This window comes from Bufo gargarizans, chromosome 2, assembly GCF_014858855.1.
Source record: "Bufo gargarizans isolate SCDJY-AF-19 chromosome 2, ASM1485885v1, whole genome shotgun sequence".
NCBI lineage: Eukaryota > Metazoa > Chordata > Amphibia > Anura > Bufonidae > Bufo > Bufo gargarizans.
This window is the reverse complement of record NC_058081.1, coordinates 603,787,634-603,808,394: the sequence shown is the minus strand read 5'-3', so window position 1 is coordinate 603,808,394 and position 20,761 is coordinate 603,787,634. Positions and strand designations below refer to the sequence as shown.

The 20,761-nt window shown below is 43.4% G+C and overlaps 2 protein-coding genes across 3 annotated transcripts in view; one reads left to right on the top strand and one right to left on the bottom strand.

The window, feature by feature from the left end:
• Nucleotides 1–13,470, top strand: part of VSIG2 (V-set and immunoglobulin domain containing 2) — a 33,641-nt gene extending 20,171 nt beyond the window's left edge. The window contains exons 4-8 of the mRNA XM_044277576.1: nucleotides 8,005–8,212; nucleotides 9,249–9,401; nucleotides 11,006–11,125; nucleotides 12,689–12,836; nucleotides 13,362–13,470. Of these exons, the coding sequence (XP_044133511.1) occupies nucleotides 8,005–8,212; nucleotides 9,249–9,401; nucleotides 11,006–11,125; nucleotides 12,689–12,836; nucleotides 13,362–13,470 (738 nt within the window). The remainder of the gene's footprint in view (nucleotides 1–8,004; nucleotides 8,213–9,248; nucleotides 9,402–11,005; nucleotides 11,126–12,688; nucleotides 12,837–13,361) is intronic.
• Nucleotides 13,471–16,584: 3,114 nt separating this feature from the next.
• Nucleotides 16,585–20,761, bottom strand: part of SPA17 (sperm autoantigenic protein 17) — a 102,178-nt gene continuing 98,001 nt past the window's right edge. For both annotated transcript variants that reach the window (XM_044281971.1, XM_044281970.1), the window contains one exon: nucleotides 16,585–17,007. The gene's annotated coding sequence lies outside the window, so the exon portion shown is untranslated. The remainder of the gene's footprint in view (nucleotides 17,008–20,761) is intronic.

The window sequence follows — 20,761 nt, the reverse complement described above, 5'->3', positions numbered from 1 at the left end:
ACCCTGATCACCCCCTGTCATTGATAACCCCCCTGTAAGGCTCCATTCAGACGTCAGCATGCGTTTTGTGCATCCGATCCATGGATCCGTAAAAAATCATGCGGATGTCTGAATGGAGCCTTACAGGGGGGTGATCAATGACAGGGGGGTGATCAATGACAGGCGGGTGATCAATGACAGGCGGGTGATCACCCATATACACTCCCTGATCACCCCCTGTCATTGATCACCCCCCCTGTAAGGCTCCATTCAGACATCCGCATGATTTTTTACGGATCCATGGATACATGGATCGGATCCACAAAACACATGCGGATGTCTGAATGGAGCCTTACAGGGGGGGTGATCAGTGACAGGGGGGTGATTACCCTGATCACCCCCTGTCATTGATAACCCCCCTGTAAGGCTCCATTCAGACGTCCGCATGCGTTTTGTGGATCCGATCCATGTATCCATGGATCCGTAAAAAATCATGCGGATGTCTGAATGGAGCCTTACAGGGGGGGTGATCAGTGACAGGGGGGTGATCACCCTGATTACCCTGATCACCCCCTGTCATTGATAACCCCCCTGTAAGGCTCCATTCAGACGTCCGCATGCGTTTTGTGGATCCGATCCATGTATCCATGGATCCGTAAAAAATCATGCGGATGTCTGAATGGAGCCTTACAGGGGGGGTGATCAGTGACAGGGGGGTGATCACCCTGATTACCCTGATCACCCCCTGTCATTGATAACCCCCCTGTAAGGCTCCATTCAGACGTCCGCATGCGTTTTGTGGATCCGATCCATGTATCCATGGATCCGTAAAAAATCATGCGGATGTCTGAATGGAGCTTTACAGGGGGGGTGATCAGTGACAGGGGGGTGATCACCCTGATTACCCTGATCACCCCCTGTCATTGATAACCCCCCTGTAAGGCTCCATTCAGACGTCCGCATGCGTTCTGTGGATCCGATCCATGTATCCATGGATCCGTAAAAAATCATGCGGATGTCTGAATGGAGCCTTACAGGGGGGGTGATCAGTGACAGGGGGGTGATCACCCTGATTACCCTGATCACCCCCTGTCATTGATAACCCCCCTGTAAGGCTCCATTCAGACGTCCGCATGCGTTCTGTGGATCCGATCCATGTATCCATGGATCCGTAAAAAATCATGCGGATGTCTGAATGGAGCTTTACAGGGGGGGTGATCAGTGACAGGGGGGTGATCACCCTGATTACCCTGATCACCCCCTGTCATTGATAACCCCCCTGTAAGGCTCCATTCAGACGTCCGCATGCGTTCTGTGGATCCGATACATGTATCCATGGATCCGTAAAAAATCATGCGGATGTCTGAATGGAGCCTTACAGGGGGGGTGATCAGTGACAGGGGGGTGATCAGGGAGTCTATATGGGTGATCACCCCCCTGTCATTGATCACCCCCCTGTCATTGATCACCCCCCCCCTGGTAAGGCTCCATTCAGACATTTTTTTTGGCACAAGTTAGCGGAAATTTTTTGTTTGTTTTTGTTTTTTCTTACAAAGTCTCATATTCCACTAACTTGTGTCAAAAAATAAAATCTCACATGGACGCACCATACCCCTCACGGAATCCAAATGCGTAAACATTTTTAGACATTTATATTCCAGACTTCTTCTCACGCTTTAGGGCCCCTAAAAAGCCAGGGCAGTATAAATACCCCACATGTGACCCCATTTCGGAAAGAAGACACCCCAAGGTATTCCGTGAGGGGCATATTGAGTCCATGAAAGATTGAAATTTTTGTCCTAAGTTAGCGGAAAGTGAGACTTTGTGAGGAAAAAAACAAAAAAAAATCAATATCCGCTAACTTATGCAAAAAAAAAAAAATTCTAGGAACTCGCCAGGCCCCTCATTGAATACCTTGGGGTGTCTTCTTTCCAAAGTGGGGTCACATGTGGGGTATTTATACTGCCCTGGCTTTTTAGGGGCCCGAAAGTGTGAGAAGAAGTCTGGGATCCAAATGTCTAAAAATGCCCTCCTAAAAGGAATTTGGGCCCCTTTGCGCATCTAGGCTGCAAAAAAGTGTCACACATGTGGTATCGCCGTACTCAGGAGAAGTTGGGGAATGTGTTTTGGGGTGTCATTTTACATATACCCATGCTGGGTGAGAAAAATATCTTGGTCAAATGCCAACTTTGTATAAAAAAATGGGAAAAGTTGTCTTTTGCCAAGATATTTCTCTCACCCAGCATGGGTATATGTAAAATGACACCCCAAAACACATTCCCCAACTTCTCCTGAGTACGGCGATACCACATGTGTGACACTTTTTTGCTGCCAAGGTGGGCAAAGGGGCACATATTGCAAAGTGCACCTTTCGGATTTCACCGGCCATTTTTTACAGATTTTGATTGCAAGGTACTTCTTACACATTTGGGCCCCTAAATTGCCAGGGCAGTATAACTACGCCACAAGTGACCCCATTTTGGAAAGAAGACACCCCAAGGTATTCCGTGAGGGGCACGGCGAGTTCCTAGAATTTTTTATTTTTTGTCACAAGTTAGCGGAAAATGATGATTTTTCTTTTTTTTTCTTTTTTCCTTACAAAGTCTCATATTCCACTAACTTGCGACAAAAAAGAAAAAATTCTAGGAACTCGCCATGCCCCTCACGGAATAGCTTGGGGTGTCTTCTTTCCAAAATGGGGTCACTTGTGGCGTAGTTATACTGCCCTGGCAATTTAGGGGCCCAAATGTGTGAGAAGAACTTTGCAATCAAAATGTGTAAAAAATGCCCTGCAAAATCCGAAAGGTGCACTTTGGAATATGTGCCCCTTTGCCCACCTTGGCAGCAAAAAAGTGTGACACATCTGGTATCGCCGTACTCAGGAGAAGTTGGGGAATGTGTTTTGGGGTGTCATTTTACATATACCCATGCTGGGTGACAAAAATATCTTGGTCAAATGCCAACTTTGTATAAAAAAATGGGAAAAGTTGTCTTTTGCCAAGATATTTCTCTCACCCAGCATGGGTATATGTAAAATGATACCCCAAAACACATTCCCCAACTTCTCCTGAGTACGGCGATACCAGATGTGTGACACTTTTTTGATGCCAAGGTGGGCAAAGGGGCACATATTCCAAAGTGCACCTTTCGGATTTCACCGGCCATTTTTTACACATTTTGATTGCAAAGTACTTCTCACACATTTGGGCCCCTAAATTGCCAGGGCAGTATAACTACCCCACAAGTGACCCCATTTTGGAAAGAAGACACCCCAAGGTATTCCGTGAGGGGCATGGCGAGTTCCTAGAATTTTTTATTTTTTGTCGCAAGTTAGTGGAATATGAGACTTTGTAAGGAAAAAAGATAAAAAATAAAAAATCATCATTTTCCGCTAACTTGTGACAAAAAATAAAAAATTCTAGGAACTCGCCATGCCCCTCACGGAATACCTTGGGGTGTCTTCTTTCCAAAATTGGGTCACTTGTGGCGTAGTTATACTGCCCTGGCAATTTAGGGGCCCAAATGTGTGAGAAGTACCTTGCAATCAAAATGTGTAAAAAATGGCCTGCAAAATCTGAAAGGTGCACTTTGGAATATGTGCCCCTTTGCCCACCTTGGCAGCAAAAAAGTGTCACACATGTGGTATCGCCGTACTCAGGAGAAGTTGGGGAATGTGTTTTGGGGTGTCATTTTACATATACCCATGCTGGGTGAGAGAAATATCTTGGCAAAAGACAACTTTTCCCATTTTTTTATACAAAGTTGGCATTTGACCAAGATATTTTTCTCACCCAGCATGGGTATATGTAAAATGACACCCCAAAACACATTCCCCAACTTCTCCTGAGTACGGCGATACCAGATGTGTGACACTTTTTTGCAGCCAAGGTGGGCAAAGGGGCACATATTCCAAAGTGCACCTTTTGGATTTCACCGGTCATTTTTTACACATTTTGATTGCAAAGTTCTTCTCACACATTTGGGCCCCTAAATTGCCAGGGCAGTATAACTACCCCACAAGTGACCCCATTTTGGAAAGAAGACACCCCAAGGTATTCCGTGAGGGGCATGGCAAGTTTTTAGAATTTTTTATTTTTTGTCGCAAGTTAGTGGAATATGAGACTTTGTAAGAAAAAAAAAAAAAAAAAAAATCATCATCATTTTCCGCTAACTTGTGACAAAAAATAAAAAGTTCTATGAACTCACTATGCCCATCAGCGAATACCTTAGGGTGTCTACTTTCCGAAATGGGGTCATTTGTGGGGGTTTTCTACTGTTTGGGCATTGTAGAACCTCAGGAAACATGACAGGTGCTCAGAAAGTCAGAGCTGTTTCAAAAAGCGGAAATTCACATTTTTGTACCATAGTTTGCAAATGCTATAACTTTTACCCAAACCATTTTTTTTTTTTGCCCAAACATTTTTTTTTTATCAAAGACATGTAGAACAATAAATTTGGCGAAAAATGTATATATGGATGTCGTTTTTTTTGCAAAATTTTACAGCTGAAAGTGAAAAATGTCATTTTTTTGCAAAAAAATCGTTAAATTTCGATTAATAACAAAAAAAGTAAAAATGTCAGCGGCAATAAAATACCACCAAATGAAAGCTCCATTAGTGAGAAGAAAAGGAGGTAAAATTCATTTGGGTGGTAAGTTGCATGACCGAGCAATAAACCGCTAAAGTTGTGGAGTGCCGATTTGTAAAAAAGGGCCTGGTCACTAGGGGGGTATAAACCTGTGGTCCTTAAGTGGTTAAAAGGCATCTGTCAGCAGGTTTGTACCTATGAGACTGGCTGACCTGTTCCATGTGTGTTTGGCAGCTGAAGACATCTGTGTTGGCCTCCATTGCTGAGAAAAATTATGTTTTAATATATGCAAATGAGACTCTAGGAGCAACGGGAGCATTGCCGTTACACTTAGTGGCTCTCCTCTCTCTGCACTGCGGTGCCCTCTGCACTTTGATTGACAGGGCCAGGCAATGAAAATGTTATCATGTCTGGTCCTGTCAATGAAATTGCAGAAGACGCAGCAGTTGCAGAGAGAGCAGTAGGGCAACGGCAACGCCCCCGTTGCTCGTAGAGGCTCATTTGAAATAATCAAAACATAATTTTTCTCAGCAATGCAGGCAGATATGAACATAGGACCAACACAGATGTTGTCACGGTCTTTGTTGATAGCCGTGACACATTAGCTGTACATGCTGGTTGCCAGGGGCAATGCGTTGTTGTCGCAGCATGTATGGGCTTTTCTCTCCATCTCCTGGTTCCTCCCCTGTCTGATGCTGGAGGGGTTAACTTCCTCGCTGGGTGTGGACACTTGGGTTTTAACACCTGTGGCTTCCAGGCTGGAGTCAGTTGTACTCCAGCCTTTGTTGGTGCTGGAGCTTTGCTCCTGTCCTGGGTGTTTTATCTGCCCGCCCCAGTCCCAGGCCCAGTGAGGGCCACCTAGTGGAACATACTGTCACGGTGGGGAGTGGGGGAAAACTCCCAACCGTATAGCGTAGGAATGCTTGGAAGCAGCTAGGGAGCAGGTCATCTCCTAATGCTTCCCTGTTTTCCCACGTTATACGGTGGGCAGTTTTCCTCCACTCCCCACCGTTTGTCCCACTAGGTGGCCCTCAAGGACTGGGCAGATAAAACACCCAGGACAGGAGCAAAGCTCCAGCACCAACAAAGGCTGGAGTCAGTTGTACTGGAAGCCACAGGTGCTAAAACCCAAGTGTCCACACCCAGCCAGGAAGTTAACCCCTCCAGACAGGGGAGGAACCAGGAGAAGGGGAGAAAAGACCATACATGCAGCAACAACAACACGTTGCCCCTGGCAACCAGCATGTACGGCTAATGTGTCATGGCGCACAACAAAGACTGTGACAGATGCCTTCAGCTGCCAAGTGCACATATAACAGGTCAGCCAGTTTCATAGGTACGAATCTGACTTCTAATATAAAACTCTGTTATCAACAGAGTTCATAATTTTTCTGGAGTCTGACCATACTATAGAATATTCATTGAAGTGTTGAATTATTATTACTGCAGCAAATCACATTTAGTTATTTTGTACTACTAATCTTAATACAAGGAGTTATTTGACTGCAGGCGTTCCACGTCCAAGATCCTTGAGGGCCAAGTAATGTTCAGCACAATCTGTTCTGTGATGCCCTTAGATGTCCGGGCTGCACACACGCTGCTCTGAAAGGATTGCAGCGTGTCTACCCTTTGCCGACCGGTACAAGTTACCTTCTCAGCATAGTTTATTATAGGGATCAGGATTGTAATACTGGAGCAGACTAATTTACTTTGTAAAAGACTAATTTATGTAATAAAAGAATCATTTATTTGCTACAAGACTAATGTTAAAAGAATAACTTTTCCAAACAAAAAATGACGATCAACTAGTGGGCAATTCTGCTGTGCGAAGAATCAATTTATTTGCACTGCCCACAGGGTGTTAAATAAGACCGCTCTGTAACACTCAATTACAGTAACTGGCTAACAGAAGTGGTTAAATATCAATGTGGACATGCCATAAACAACAGAATGAGACAGGTGTATCACCCCAATTTCAGAATCAAGGCCTTGTGGAATTATCTATTAAACAAGGTGGACATCCTAATAACAGTAAAATTACAAAGCTTAGGCTCCTTTCACACTAGCGTTCGTCGGTCCGCTCGTGAGCTCCGTTTGAAGGGGCTCACGAGCGGACCCGAACGCTTCCGTCCAGCCCTGATGCAGTCTGAATGGATGCGGATCCGCTCAGACTGCATCAGTCTGGCGGCGTTCAGCCTCCGCTCCGCTCGCCTCCGCACGGACAGGCGGACAGCTGAACGCTGCTTGCAGCGTTCGGGTGTCCGCCTGGCCGTGCGGAGGCGTGTGGATCCGTCCAGACTTTCAATGTAAGTCAATGGGGACGGATCCGTTTGAAGATGCCACAATATGGCTCAATCTTCAAGCGGATCCGTCCCCCATTGACTTTACATTGAAAGTCTGGACGGATCCGTCCGAGGCTATTTTCACACTTAGCTTTTATATGCCAATATAATGCAGACGGATCCGTTCTGAACGGAGCCTCCGTCTGCATTATTATGATCGGATCCGTTCAGAACGGATCCGATCGAACGCTAGTGTGAAAGTAGCCTTATTCACCCCAATTTGAGAATTAAGACATAATAGAATTGCTTATCTATATAACAGGGTGGACACCCCAAAAACTGTAAAATTAGATTGCTTATTTACCCATATTTGAGAATCAAGGCATAATGAAATTGCTTATCTATGAAACAAAGTGGATACCCCAATAAGAGTGGTATTAAGACGTAATAGAATTGCTTATCTATTTAACTAGGTGGGCACCCCAATAATAATACTATTAGCTTATTCACCCTAATTTAGGAATCAAGGCATAATATAATTGCTTATTTATTCAACAAGGTGGACACTGTTCAATTAGATTGCTACACAGGGATTGATGCAAAGTGGGCTGTCTCCTATGGATCCCTTCAGCTTCAGATTACAGTCCCTGTACTGTCCCTGTAGTCTCCCTGTGCTGTCCCTATGCTTACCCTACAGTGTGTAAAAACTCTCCCTACGATCTCACTACACTGTCCATGCACTGTCCCTGCACTCTCCCTATCTAACTTTGGATCAAATTCCACTTCAGATGTTTTGATGTGCTCATCTCTAATTATCATTAATTGCTATCACCAATGGAGCTTATAATCCAAATTAGCTATAAGTGTTTGTTTGGAGTACGGGCGGAAACTCACACAAACACAGGGAGAACATGTATATGTTGTCCCTGGTTGGCTTTAAACCTAGGACCCCAGCGCTGAATGGCACCAGTGCTAAACACTGAGTCACCATGCTGCCTATTTATATGATTTATTACTTCATATTATGTTATATTATTTTACATTTCTTTATATCATATTGTTATATTGCATTCTGTTATATTTTATTCTATTATCTTACATATCTGTTACATTTTATTACATTATATTATTACGGCTTTCCTCTTCTGCCATTTAGATTTATTACTTTTCTGATGGAAAGACGTATAAACCGGGGTCCCAGGCAGACCGTCTGACTGCTGTCCAGAACCCCCCAACATCAGGGGTCGCCTCTATCCAGCTGACCAATATCGTATGGTCAGATAATGGCACTTATGTTTGTGAAGTAAATAATCCTCCTGATTTCAGCGGCAGTGGATCAGGCATCATGCAGCTGTCGGTCCTCGGTGAGATGATTCCCCTCCCCAATCCCACCGCAACCTCAAGGCCTAGCATTCAGTGAATACAAGATTTATCATTAAAGGGGTTTATTTATGACTTACTGTATCCTGAGGATAGCACATCAATATCAAATTAGTGGGGGTCTAACACCCTGCATCCCCACTGAAAAATTGTGGCTGCTGTTTTAGGCAGCCAAATGTACCAGAACTGTACAATGGACAGAAGGCTCCATCCACTGTGTGGTTTCCTGGCACTGGGGTCCTGCGGGTTAGCTCCCATTAATTTGAATAAGAGCTGTGATCGTGTGGGGTATCGGACCTCCACCAATCTAATATTGATAACCTATGTTGAGGATAGACCATAAATATTGGGAGAACCCTTTTAAAGACATAGTCATAAAGGCAAAATCATATACATAGAAGAGAAGGAAATCCATAGTAAAGATGATACTGAACCCCCCATTATAGGGGAAAGTGGAGAGCGTGGTATTTAATTTCTTCTCCACCAGTCACCGGCAATATGATTGCTCTAGAGATGAAAGTTCTGCTTTAAATTGTTCTGCAAAAATTGATGGGACCAACCCCTCTCAGGGCCCCATTGCAGCTGCTTATCTATATCAATGGGAAATAAAGTCACCAACATAATCTACTTTCAGAGGTGATGTCATCCTTCTCGCTTAACAAAGGGTGGGATGGAATTGAGGACAACTAGCAGGGTCTACCTATTATAAGATAATTGATTTGGCAGAATGCACCAGCACTGGGCACCACTTCTAGCGTCGAGCTGAAGTCTCTTAGGTCCACTAGAGGAAATGATTCTGAGGGCCCACCCTCTGTCTATATAGGACCTTAAGGGCCCTGAAATATTAGGGGTGCATTATTGTCAGTGCTTGGGCCCACTAGAGGATCCTCTGGTACTCTGGTGGGCCAGTCCAACCCTGACCACTTGAGTATTATTGTTCTCGTTCACGACGAGTCATCCTCTATGGGACATGAACAGTTTCTCATGTAGGGGAATAAATGTTTTGTTTTGTTTTTCCAGTTCCTCCAACTTATCCAACATGTCAGTCTAATGGAAACACCATCACGGGCCAAGATGCCACCCTGACCTGCTCCTCCACTGGTAACCCCTCACCCATCTACAGTTGGTCCATAGTGGGCGCAAAAACTGCACTACTGCCAGGAATGATGGAAAGTATGAACCTTTGATTATTATTGCAGACAGTAAAAAGTCAAGAGATGAGTTATATTATTATCATAGACAGGTTACTAATGTGCTGATCATGTGGGAGGTCACAGATTGAGAGATAGGGTCCCCCTTTTACATGGGACAGTTTCAGCCACAAACAAGATATGATTGATGATATACAAGTCTACTGGCGCTCATTTTTGGATGGCCTGATGCAAACTGAATGAGGAACAAATAATTATTACTACGAGCATTTGCTCATTTGTCGGCTGATAATCAGGCCTTACAAAAGGCACTTTACATAGTAGAAGTAGGAGGGTCCTCCCATCAGCACAGAGTATTTCAGGTGAGGTATGAACTGATTTTGTGGGAGATTACCGATTGGGTCATATAGTTGGATGAGGAGAGTCTCCAGCATCACAGAGTATTTCTGGAGAAGAGTATGTAGGCTATCACTACCTGCCCTATGGAGCTAGCATCTTAAAAGGGTTTTTAGGGTACAGATATTGATGACCTATCCTCTGGATTGGTCATGAATATCAGATCAGAAGGGGTCCGTCACCCTGCTGACCAGCTGTTTGAAGCGGCCTCGACAGTCATGTGAGTGCTCATACTCGTCATGGTTTACCTGCACGCCATCTAGATTTTAGTGATGGTGCGGTGTAATTACAGCTGTTCATCTCATTAGTCTTTTATTTTGTCTTGATGATGTCTTGAGTGCTGAAACATATTTATGCTTCTGTGCTCTCAAATAAAGCACGGGGAGAACATACAAACTCCATGCAGATGTTGTCCTTGGTTGGATTCAAACCTAGGACCCTAGCGCTGCAAGCAGGGGCGGATTGGCCATAGACCCTACAGGGAAATTTCCCAGTGGGCCGCCCAAGCCCTTCTCTCTGTCGCTGACAGGGTACATAATGAGCTCTCAACAGTAATTAACACTATGAGAATCAGGTACCCATGTAACCAGCCAGCGACCGCAGATGCTCTCCTGAATTCAACTTCTGTGGCCCACATCTCACCTCCTAAGCCTCTTGCTCCATAGAAAACTGGGGGAGGAGGACAGAGGATGGTGGCTATTTATGGCCACCACAGAGGGCCAGCTTTTGTTAGTTGGTACTGCTGGGATGGCATTTTGCACCCTGCTATTGTTGACCCCACCTACTTGTGTGTTGCCCTGTCTTCAGTTATTTGGACCTGCCTACAAAATGGGTCCACTTTTAGTCTTTTTTTTTTTTTCAGGGACACTTTTAGTTCCCAGTCCGCCCCTGGCTGCAAGGCACCAGTGCTAACCACTGAGCCACCGTGCTGCCCCTGGAGATTATTAGGGAGTCTGATAGAGCACAACCCCAAGCAGGCACACCATTCTTCGCCCTGGTGCACAAGTTATTTCTGCTTGATATAGTGCTGGTTTTATGGGCGATCACAAAGTGAGTTACATAGTGAGAGGAGTAGATCTCATGTAGCACAGAGTATTTCAGGAAAGGAACGTGCTGATCTTGTGGGTGGTCACAGACTGTTACATAGTGGAAGGACTAGGCTCTGCCAGCAGCACCAAGTATATCAGGAGAGGGATGATTAATTATCTGCTAACATTTTGTTTTATACAGATGAGATAACGGGATCCTTACTGCTCACTAACCTGTCTGAGCCAATGTCTGGTACTTACCGCTGTACGGCCTCCAATGAAATGGGACAATCCACATGTCAAGTGACCATATCAGTATCAAGTAATGTCATTTTGCATCCCTTTTAGCCATTTCCGTCTGAGATCTGTTATATTCGACTGAAAAAAAGTCCTCCATTAAGTACCTTTTTTCAGTTTTTTCTTTTTTTTTCTTCTTGTTCTTCTGACAGATCATAAGAATGAAAAACAAAACGATGATGTGAACCTAGCCTTAGCATGTGGCTTTGAGGAGCCTTTGAGTTGCACATTCAGCATTGCTATAACTTTCTTTTGTCTTTACACAATAGAAGATGATAGGGTGCTGTGCTGACAACCAGTCATAGAGATTAGGCAACATCTTCAGGGTTGTCACTGAGTGTTAATATTTAGATCCTGTTTATTATACAGTTTATTATCTCAGACAATATAACACATCACTCAACGCCCACAATGCAGGAGGATTCTCCTTTCAGTAAGAACCACTGCACAGTACCACTTCTTATGAGTCGGCTGTAATTCTCAGTACAGTATTTGCTCTTGTTCTTCATCTATTAGCACTGCACGGTACCGCTTCTCTTGTATATCCGGTGTAATCCTCAATATCTGCTCTTATTCTGTATATATGGACACTGCACAGTACCACTTCTCATAATAATAGCAAAGACTTCTCTTATCTTAAAAAACTGGGTGTAATTCTCAGTATCTGCTCTTATTCTATATATATGGACACTGCACAGTACCACTTCTCTTATGTTGTATACTTTTTGCAATTCTCAGTATCTACTCTTATTCTATATATATTCACACAGCACAGTACCACTTCTCCTGTCTTGTATATACTGGGTGTAATTCTCAGTATCTGCTCTTATTCTGTACATATAGACACTGCACAGTACCACTTCTCCTGTCCTGTATACTGGGTGTAATTCTCAGTATCTGCTCTTATTCTGTATATATGGACACTGCACAGTACCACTTCTCTTGTCTTGTATACCGGGTGTAATTCTCAGTATCTGCTCTTATTCTGTATATATGGACACTGCACAGTACTACTTCTCTTGTCTTGTATACTGAGTGTAATTCTCAGTATCTGCTCTTATTCTGTATATATGGACACTGCACAGTACCACTTCTCTTGTCTTGTATACTGAGTGTAATTCTCAGTATCTGCTCTTATTCTGTATATATGGACACTGCACAGTACCACTTCTCTTGTCTTGTATACCGGGTGTAATTCTCAGTATCTGCTCTTATTCTGTATATATGGACACTGCACAGTACCACTTCTCTTGTCTTGTATACTGAGTGTAATTCTCAGTATCTGCTCTTATTCTGTATATATGGACACTGCACAGTACCACTTCTTGTCCTGTACAATGGGTGTAATTTTCAGTATCTGCTCGTATTCTATATATAGTCACACTGCACAGTACCACTTCTCTTGTCCTGTATGATAGGTGTAATTCTCAGTACCTGCTCTTATTCTGTGTATATGGTCACTGCACAGTACCACTTCTCCTGTCCTGTATAATAGTTACATTGTACACTGCTCCTATTCTGTATATATATATATATATATATATATATACAGCTTATTATATGCCCCATCTCTGTGTATGTTTTGCAGGTGCCGGTGAAGCCGGGGTTGTGGCCGGTGCTGTGGTTGGGGTTCTCCTGGCGCTGATTGTCATCGCTGCCATTCTATTTTATTTGCTCTTTTATAGAAAGAAAAGAAAGGATGCCCCAAAATCTGATCACCCAGGAAATGAAATCAGGTTGGTATCAGTAATTGGGTGTCTTACGAGAGTCACCTTTCCCTAATGCACCTCCACCTATTACTGACCCTCCAAGTCCATGTGTGGTGCTCTTCTGTTTTATCTGTTTCTGGAAAAGCCATTGCAGAATACCTTCCTAGTTATGAAGCAATATGGGAGATGGTGATATAGCTAGACAGATTTGCGGGTCAGGCGTCAGTAGCTTTCTAACAAAGCTAGAACCAGCCCTGTACCGCACATAGATCCAGATATATCCCCATTTATTGCTCCAATTGTTCTGCCAGATTCTTTTCAGCCTGGCAGCTCAGGGGTGTGTCCTTTCCGCTTCAACTCTTTCCCTGTAACTGTCACAGTTTCTAATAGAAACTTGTTCGACCAGCTCAGTAAGACGGACAAAAAATAGAGACTGTAGAATATGTTTCATGACACAACCCCTTTAAGGACTCTGTGCTGTTCTCTCGTTTTTTATTTCTGCTGTTTCCAGGACACTAGAAGTGACACATGTTCTCCTCTTTATTCTCCCAGGGAGGATGCTGTGTCTCCAATGATGAGTGACGAGCAGAGGCGTCCCAGGGACTCTCATTATTCCCGAGGATCCCAAGACAGAAGCGAGAACCGGGCACGGGTTGTGTAATATATAAAAAGTGATGTGTGGGGACAATGAAACGCGTGGGTTTGAGACAGAACTGTATCATCCTGAGATCCTGCAGTCACATCATACAAGGAATCTGCTGTATATAAATGATGCTGATGACACTAACCTCTTCAGCCAGGATGGTCAGGGCCTGCGCGGCAGTGAGCCCTCTGCCCTGGATGTATCCTCTATTGTTACTCTCGTGTATTAGACAATGTACTTTACATGATTACATTTTTACATAGTGCCTTCTTCCAACTGACTGTTGCTTTAAAGGGTTAATTTTTTTGGAGAGCTCACAGTTCATTTGAGATGTTCTTCACTACTGCAATTCCTTCACCCAATCCTACAGATAAGCCAGTGGTTTCTATTTGGTGAAAAGGAGATGAGGACTATGTTATCACTGGCATGATGAAGGACCCATGAAGGACCTTAAAGGGGTTGTCTCACTTCAGCAAGTGGCATTTATCATGTACAGAAAGTTAATACAAGGCACTTACTAATGTATTGTGATTGTCCATATTGCTTCCTTTGCTGGCTGGATTCATTTTTTCCACCACATTATACACTGCTCGTTTCCATGGTTACGACCGCCCTGCAACCCATCAGCAGTGGTATAGCTTGCACACTATAGGAAAAAATGCCGGCCACTCTGGTGGCCGGGACCGTAGGAGCTCACATAGACTGGTGCTTTTTTCTATAGTGTGCAAGCACGGCCACTGCTGATGGATTGCAGGGTGGTCGTAACCATGGAAACGAGTGGTGTATAATGCGATGGAAAAATGAATCCAGCCAGCAAAGGAAGCAATATGGACAATCACAATACATTAGTAAGTGCCTTGTATTAACTTTCTGTACATGATAAATGCCACTTACTGAAGTGACACAACCCCTTTAAATCTGAAATACCAGCCAGACAGATAGCAAAGTGTCTTCTACACCTCATAGTCTGATACATGGAGATTATATGTGTGATATGATACATGTTATCAGGGAGAATTTTGGTGTGGTGCACATATGCAAATGTGTACATAAAGCTCCACTATCCTATTCTCATGCCCTCACAGTGGCAGCCACAGTGCCCCCATCACAACCACATGCCAGCCCAGCTCTGCTTCCACACAGTGTCCCATCCCATTCCCAGTCTTGTGGGAGGTTTTCCTGCTCCACCACTATTCTGGGTTTCATCCTCTTAAAATTCTCATTTAAAAAGAAGGTCATGGTCCTTTTAATTGTCTATTTTCTCTGACCATTTTGCGTAATTGCCCTTGGCTGATTGACAAGTGAACAGAGGATTCATCCGATTCTTATTGTTTTTGCGCTTGTCCTAGATCTGTCTTAATCGGTTTTGGTGCAGGCGGCAGTGGTGGATACAGACACAAAGAGGTAGAGTAATTAAAAGTGGTGTAAAGGAAAACTGGCTTAGTTCCCCATAGCAACTAGAGAAGAGCGAATTTCATGTTATGAAATTCGTTCACGCTTCATTTTGGTGGTAAAAGCAGAATTGCGTTATGGATTCCGTTACCACGGACCATAATGCAATTCTATGATGGAATGTCATTATAGAAGTCTATGGGCTGCATAACGGATCCGTCCCGTTTACGTTATGCAGGCCCATAGACTTCTATTATTATTCCGTTATGCATTCCGTCATAGAATTGCGTTATGGTCCATGCTAACAGAATCCATAGAGGAATTCTGCTTTTACCACCAATCCAAACGAAGCGTGAACGAATTTCAAAATATGAAATTCGCTCATCTCTAATAGCAACCAATCAGATTCCACCTTTCATTTTTAGAGCTCCTTTGGAAAATGAAAACTGATTATTATTGGCATGTATACTGTTATATACTGACACTTCTCATGCACCCCCCCCCCCCCCCCCAGAAAAAAAACTAAAAAATAAACTACAAATTCAAGTTCTGATGTTGTCCTCCTCTGTCAATTTGTAAAAGCATTTCTGCCCTCTTAGTTATATCTTCTTTAAAGGGGTTGGCCACTTTCGGGTTACTGCTGACCAATGTGTTTGTAAGACGATTATGACACTTACTAATATAGCCTTTGTTGAAATGATATGCCTTTTTCTATAATGTATAAGGTATGTCCCCTTGTTTGCCAAGTTTTTGGTGCCGTCCACACAGAGGTCTATAAAATGGCTGCTGACGGAGGGTCATGTGACCAGGCAAATCACCATCATGTGATGTCCTCCCATTTCATATACACTGCATCTTCTGTTGGGAGTTTAGTGCAGGTGTTTGACTGGAGGAGGCTGAGTAATGTGTCCGCTCACATGATCCTCCATCAGCGGCCATCTTATGGACAGGACCTCTGTGTGGACAGCACATAAGGCTTGGCAAATAAGGGGACATACTGTATCTTATGAAATATAGAAAATGGCACATATTAGTGCCATATAATCATCTTGCCTACACCTTGGTCATAAGTAGCCAAAAAGTGACCAACCCCTTTAAATGTACTTTTACATCATGTCTCCAGTCACGCACAGAGCTGCATTTATAGCTACAGTTACATGATGTCTTACACACTAGTCACATCCAAAGCTGCATTCACAGATGTGCTGCTACATCATGTGTAATGCTCCAGTAACATCTAGTTCTGCAGTTGCATTTTGTTCACCAGCATGTCCCACCTATGACTTCTCTGTGGTATCTTTCCAGACTACTTTTAATGGGAATAAAACACAACATGGAAACGTATATTATTACCATCTATTTTGGTACAGTACGGGTGCATCTCTCCGCTATTTTATTTGTTAATGGAACCTAGCTTCCATCTCCCACAATGCATTGCTCTCTAGTAACAGGAAACCAAGAGACGTTCGATTGCAGCTTTGGATTTTACAGGAGTATAAGACACAATGGCGCTCAGATCTAGATTTTAAACCATAAAAGTCTGTAATAGTGGCGGTGAAAGGCACATTTTTCCTCTAGTTACCAGTTATAATGATACACCATGAGCCATGTGACTTTTTTGCAATGGATGTGATAAAAGCCCAGTTAGAGAAGTCAAGATGAAGCCATTTTTGGATTTTATTCAAATTTTTTTTTCCAACTTGAGAAAACATCATATAACAAAATACATGATTACCGAGCAGGGGGTCACAAAGCGATGGGATGGGGAAGAGGGAAGGGCATTAGTCGTCTGTAGATTTCTTTATTGTAGCTTGAAGGAAATGGAAGATTCATCAATAAAGGGACATTCTGTGTTCTAAGAGGAGCATGCACACATCGTTTCAAATCAGGAGCAAGCAAGCGGAGGGCGCACCACACCACAATCAATAATGACTGATTTTTTTCATTTTTTTTTTCATGAAAAGTTAAATTAAGATGAACGAAACTCAAGAAACATGAATGCATAAAGGGAAGCAACATACACAATCTTCCAGTGACCAGAGAGTGGGTGGTCGTTCCTCGGGGGAGGGGCTTACAGGAGGGCACCTTGTGGGTGGTGAAAGGTTCACCTCACTGCAGAGATAGTTCTTGCTTGTGGCCCAAGTTGTGTCTTATTCAGGTTGCCTAAAAATGTCAATGAGAAAAAAAATTAACGGTAAATGGAAACTAATTAGATTTAGAACAAATGAATTTGTCATTCAGGACTGTAGGAAAGCTTGGTAACAAACCTTGTGAGAGCTGTATTCTTGGTCATATTGCTGATCACCAAGCTTTCCCCGTAACAGATATAATTAACTATAAACAGCTGACAGAATATATGCCTTGGCGATGGGTCCTTAACTTCCCCTTACAGTTTGGCACATTAACACATTACGGTCTAGTGCAAGGCAATCATATAATAATGAGAATATTGGGGCCGAAGAGGTTTAATGAATAAACCTTCATTTAAATGAAAGTAAACCATATTACAAGGGTTGTCTGAGATTCTGATAGGGATAGGTCACCAATATCAGCTCAGCGGGGTCCATCCCCGCCTCCACTGCCAATCAGTTTCAAGAGGCCATGGCACTCTTGTGAGTGCTGCAGCCTCTTCCTAAATTAGTGATGTCACATTCATCAGTCACATGGCTTAGATGCAGCTCAGTCCCATTCAAGTGAAAGAGGCTCAACTGCAATACTAAGTATAGCCACTATCCAATGCATGGCGCTGTGCTTGGTAAGCTGCCAGCGTGGCGGCCTCCTCAAACAGCTGATCGGAAGGGGTCCCAGATGTTGGGCCCATGCTGATTTGATATTAATGACCTATCTTAAGCATATTGATGACCTTATCAATATTAGAATCTTAGATAACCCCTTTATGATTCATGAACAGTAGCTGACCTGCTTGCTAATGGTTTCCTAAGTAAAAAACAACCTGAAATGTAATCTATTACAGATATGCTGAAGTTTATTATAGGGGCAATTGGAAATTTAATTTAAAGTGAATTTCAATCTTTTATAGACCACTTTTTAGGTCCCAAATTCTGCACTGCTTACCGTATTTTTCAGACTATAAGATGCACCTTTTTTTCCGCCAAAAGTGGCTAATGACCGCTTCCATTATGGAAGTGGTCATTAGCATGCAAGAGCTGCGTGACTGTACTCGCCCTCCCTGGTCTTCTTCTGGGCTCCGCTCTGCACTGTGTCCTGTGCGACGTCAGTGCGAGGAATTAATAAAAAACAGAGCTTTAACTCCGATAAAGCTGTATTAAGAAATGAAAGGAATTCTCTAGTAGTTGAATATTGATGTTGTACTCTCACAATAGGTCATATGTATCTGATTGGTGGGGGTCCAAACCACGCCGATCATTGAGTGCTATACCACTTATGCACGGCTTTCACTTGCCCCACAGCTGAGCATGTCACGTGCGAGCCAGCGCTCAGCTCAGGCCTCGTTCACATCTCCGTTTTCAGATCCAACAGGCTGTTCCAGCACCAAACAGCCTACCGGATCCTCAACCTTCACCGCCAGATCCCCCTCGACTGCAATAAAATCTGGCGGTGATCCAGCTGATCTCCGACATAAATGTTGGGATTTGGCCAGACTAAAATGTTGCATGCAACGTTTTTTTTGTCCGGGTGACGCTAGGGAGGCTTGTCCCCTATCACTGCCTGCCATTGGCTGCTCCCCCCGACACCGGCCTTGATTCTTGGATGGTGCACCTAATTTATGATGGGGCATGCGCTTTGTCATAAATTAGGTGCATCTTTGGTAGACCTTGCGCCTGCCAGAAAATCCAGGGGCTGGCGTTTTTAGGCGCCTTTTTCCTGGCATAAAATATTATCGCTCTGGCTTTTAAACATTTGTAGAAAAGGAGTACTATGACAATTTTATGCCAAAAAGAGGGATAAAACTGTTCGTAAATGACCCCATAGGCTTTCCTTCAATGACAATGTGTGGAAGGAGTCTTGTAAACGTACAGAGAGAAGGGAGGGGGGAGCAGAGCTGCTGAGCCTCTCCATATGATAATAGAGAAGTGGTGGGAAATCGGGTCTGAGCATTGCTGAGTGCAAAATAAGTGAAGCTGAATCCAAAAAACAAAGAAGTGCAATTGTATTTTCTGCTGCCTTAGGCTTCGTTCACATCACCGTTCAGCCTTCCCGTTCTCCTGCTCCTAAGGGCTCCGTTTGACTCAGTTTGGTGTCAGTTATGTGCTTATCCGTCCTTTCCGTTCTCCTGCCCCTAAACGGAGCAGGAGAACGGAAAGGCTGATGTGAACGAAGCCTTAGATATGCTTTTCTATCCCTGTCAATCAGGGGGGGTCTGATCACAGAAAGGAGTGAAGCTTGGGTGCAACAAGAGCAATGGTGATGCCTCATTTTCATATTAAGAAAAAGTGTCATAACTCGGATTCACAAAAGAAAAACTGTGTTTTAATCAGATGAACCACGTGTCTCTGTGTTATGTGTCTATGCAAACAGTAGGATAGGGAGGTCTCTAATTTCTTTTAAGTATGGGATGTCACCATAGACTTCCATGCTGACAGTAGCCTTATAATGTACAGGACAGGTATATATATATATATATAGAATAACAGTGTAATGAGATAAGTGTAGGTGCTATGAGGAAGGACCGCAAATTACCTATGGTCTGAAACGCATAACTGAACTTATCCTGTTATCTGAAGATTTAAAAAAAATGCAAATAAAGCTACGATTCTTTGCTATCGTAGGGCTGGATTTTTCTTAAATTTTTCTTCATAAAATTATCGCATCCAGGTGCGTTATCAGAGGTCAGACAGTGGAGGGGAAGGTGAGAGCTGCCTTATGTCTTTCTAATGAGATAAGTGTATATATAAAGTGTATATATATGGTGTTATTCCAGCACTTGATACCAGGTCGCTGCTCCCTGCGCTTTATCGTGAGGCGTGTGTGCGCTCTGTGGAATAAGAACCTGCTTGGAAACAAGCAATTAAATAATGTTGCTAGGGGAGAACCTAAATTTGGAAGTGGAATTTCCAACCACTTGGGAAGCACAGAAATTCCATGATAATTAATGACCTCATTAGAATCTGCACAAAACTGGGACGCCTGAGCCATTAGAGAAAAGGGAGGGGGGCTCTTAGGCACAGCGTGGCCGTCTAAATAGACTACTATGATGCAGATAATTTCAGGTGGAACAGATACATTGGGGGTCATTTACAAAGACGGGCTTTTTATGCCGGTCTTTGCTTTCCCCCTGTGATGAGGCGTGCATCGTGTCATAAATCAGGCGTACCTCCAGCAGTCCGTGCCACTGGCTGGAGTAGTTTTCACTCCTCTTTTTACGCATAAAAAATGGTAAATTTGTCAGGTCAAAGTCCCAGCCCCCACTACTCCCAAGAGGCAAATCCGCCGCAAAAACGGCTGTGTGACAAAATATTGTCACATGTGCATTTTAAAAAGTTGCAAACCAGGGTCTTGCGACTTTTTATACGTCTTTAAACCAGGCATGGCACACTTAGTAAATGACCCCCATTGGATGTAGACAACTTTATAATGAGAGGGACACGGGTGTTAAAGGGCCGGACCAATGTGATATAGATAAAGCTCAAACATTGTATCCTGAAAAGTTCTACAGTTTTCTCATTTGTGTCACTGTTCAAAAAAGAGCAACAATCCGTCCAAAATATTTACTATAAGTTAAACTGAAAATGGGCGTAAATTGTAGCGCAAATTTACCTCAAATCATAATGAACTGCCAAAAGATGCCCTGAATATATTAATCATCTATGCGGAGCAATGGGCATATATTTCTGCCGACAAGTCTTAGCCAAACTGATACACTGTAAGTAGTCGTCATCGATCCGAACTCGATTCGTTCAAAAACTTTAAATGTAATGAATGGATCAGGATTCAG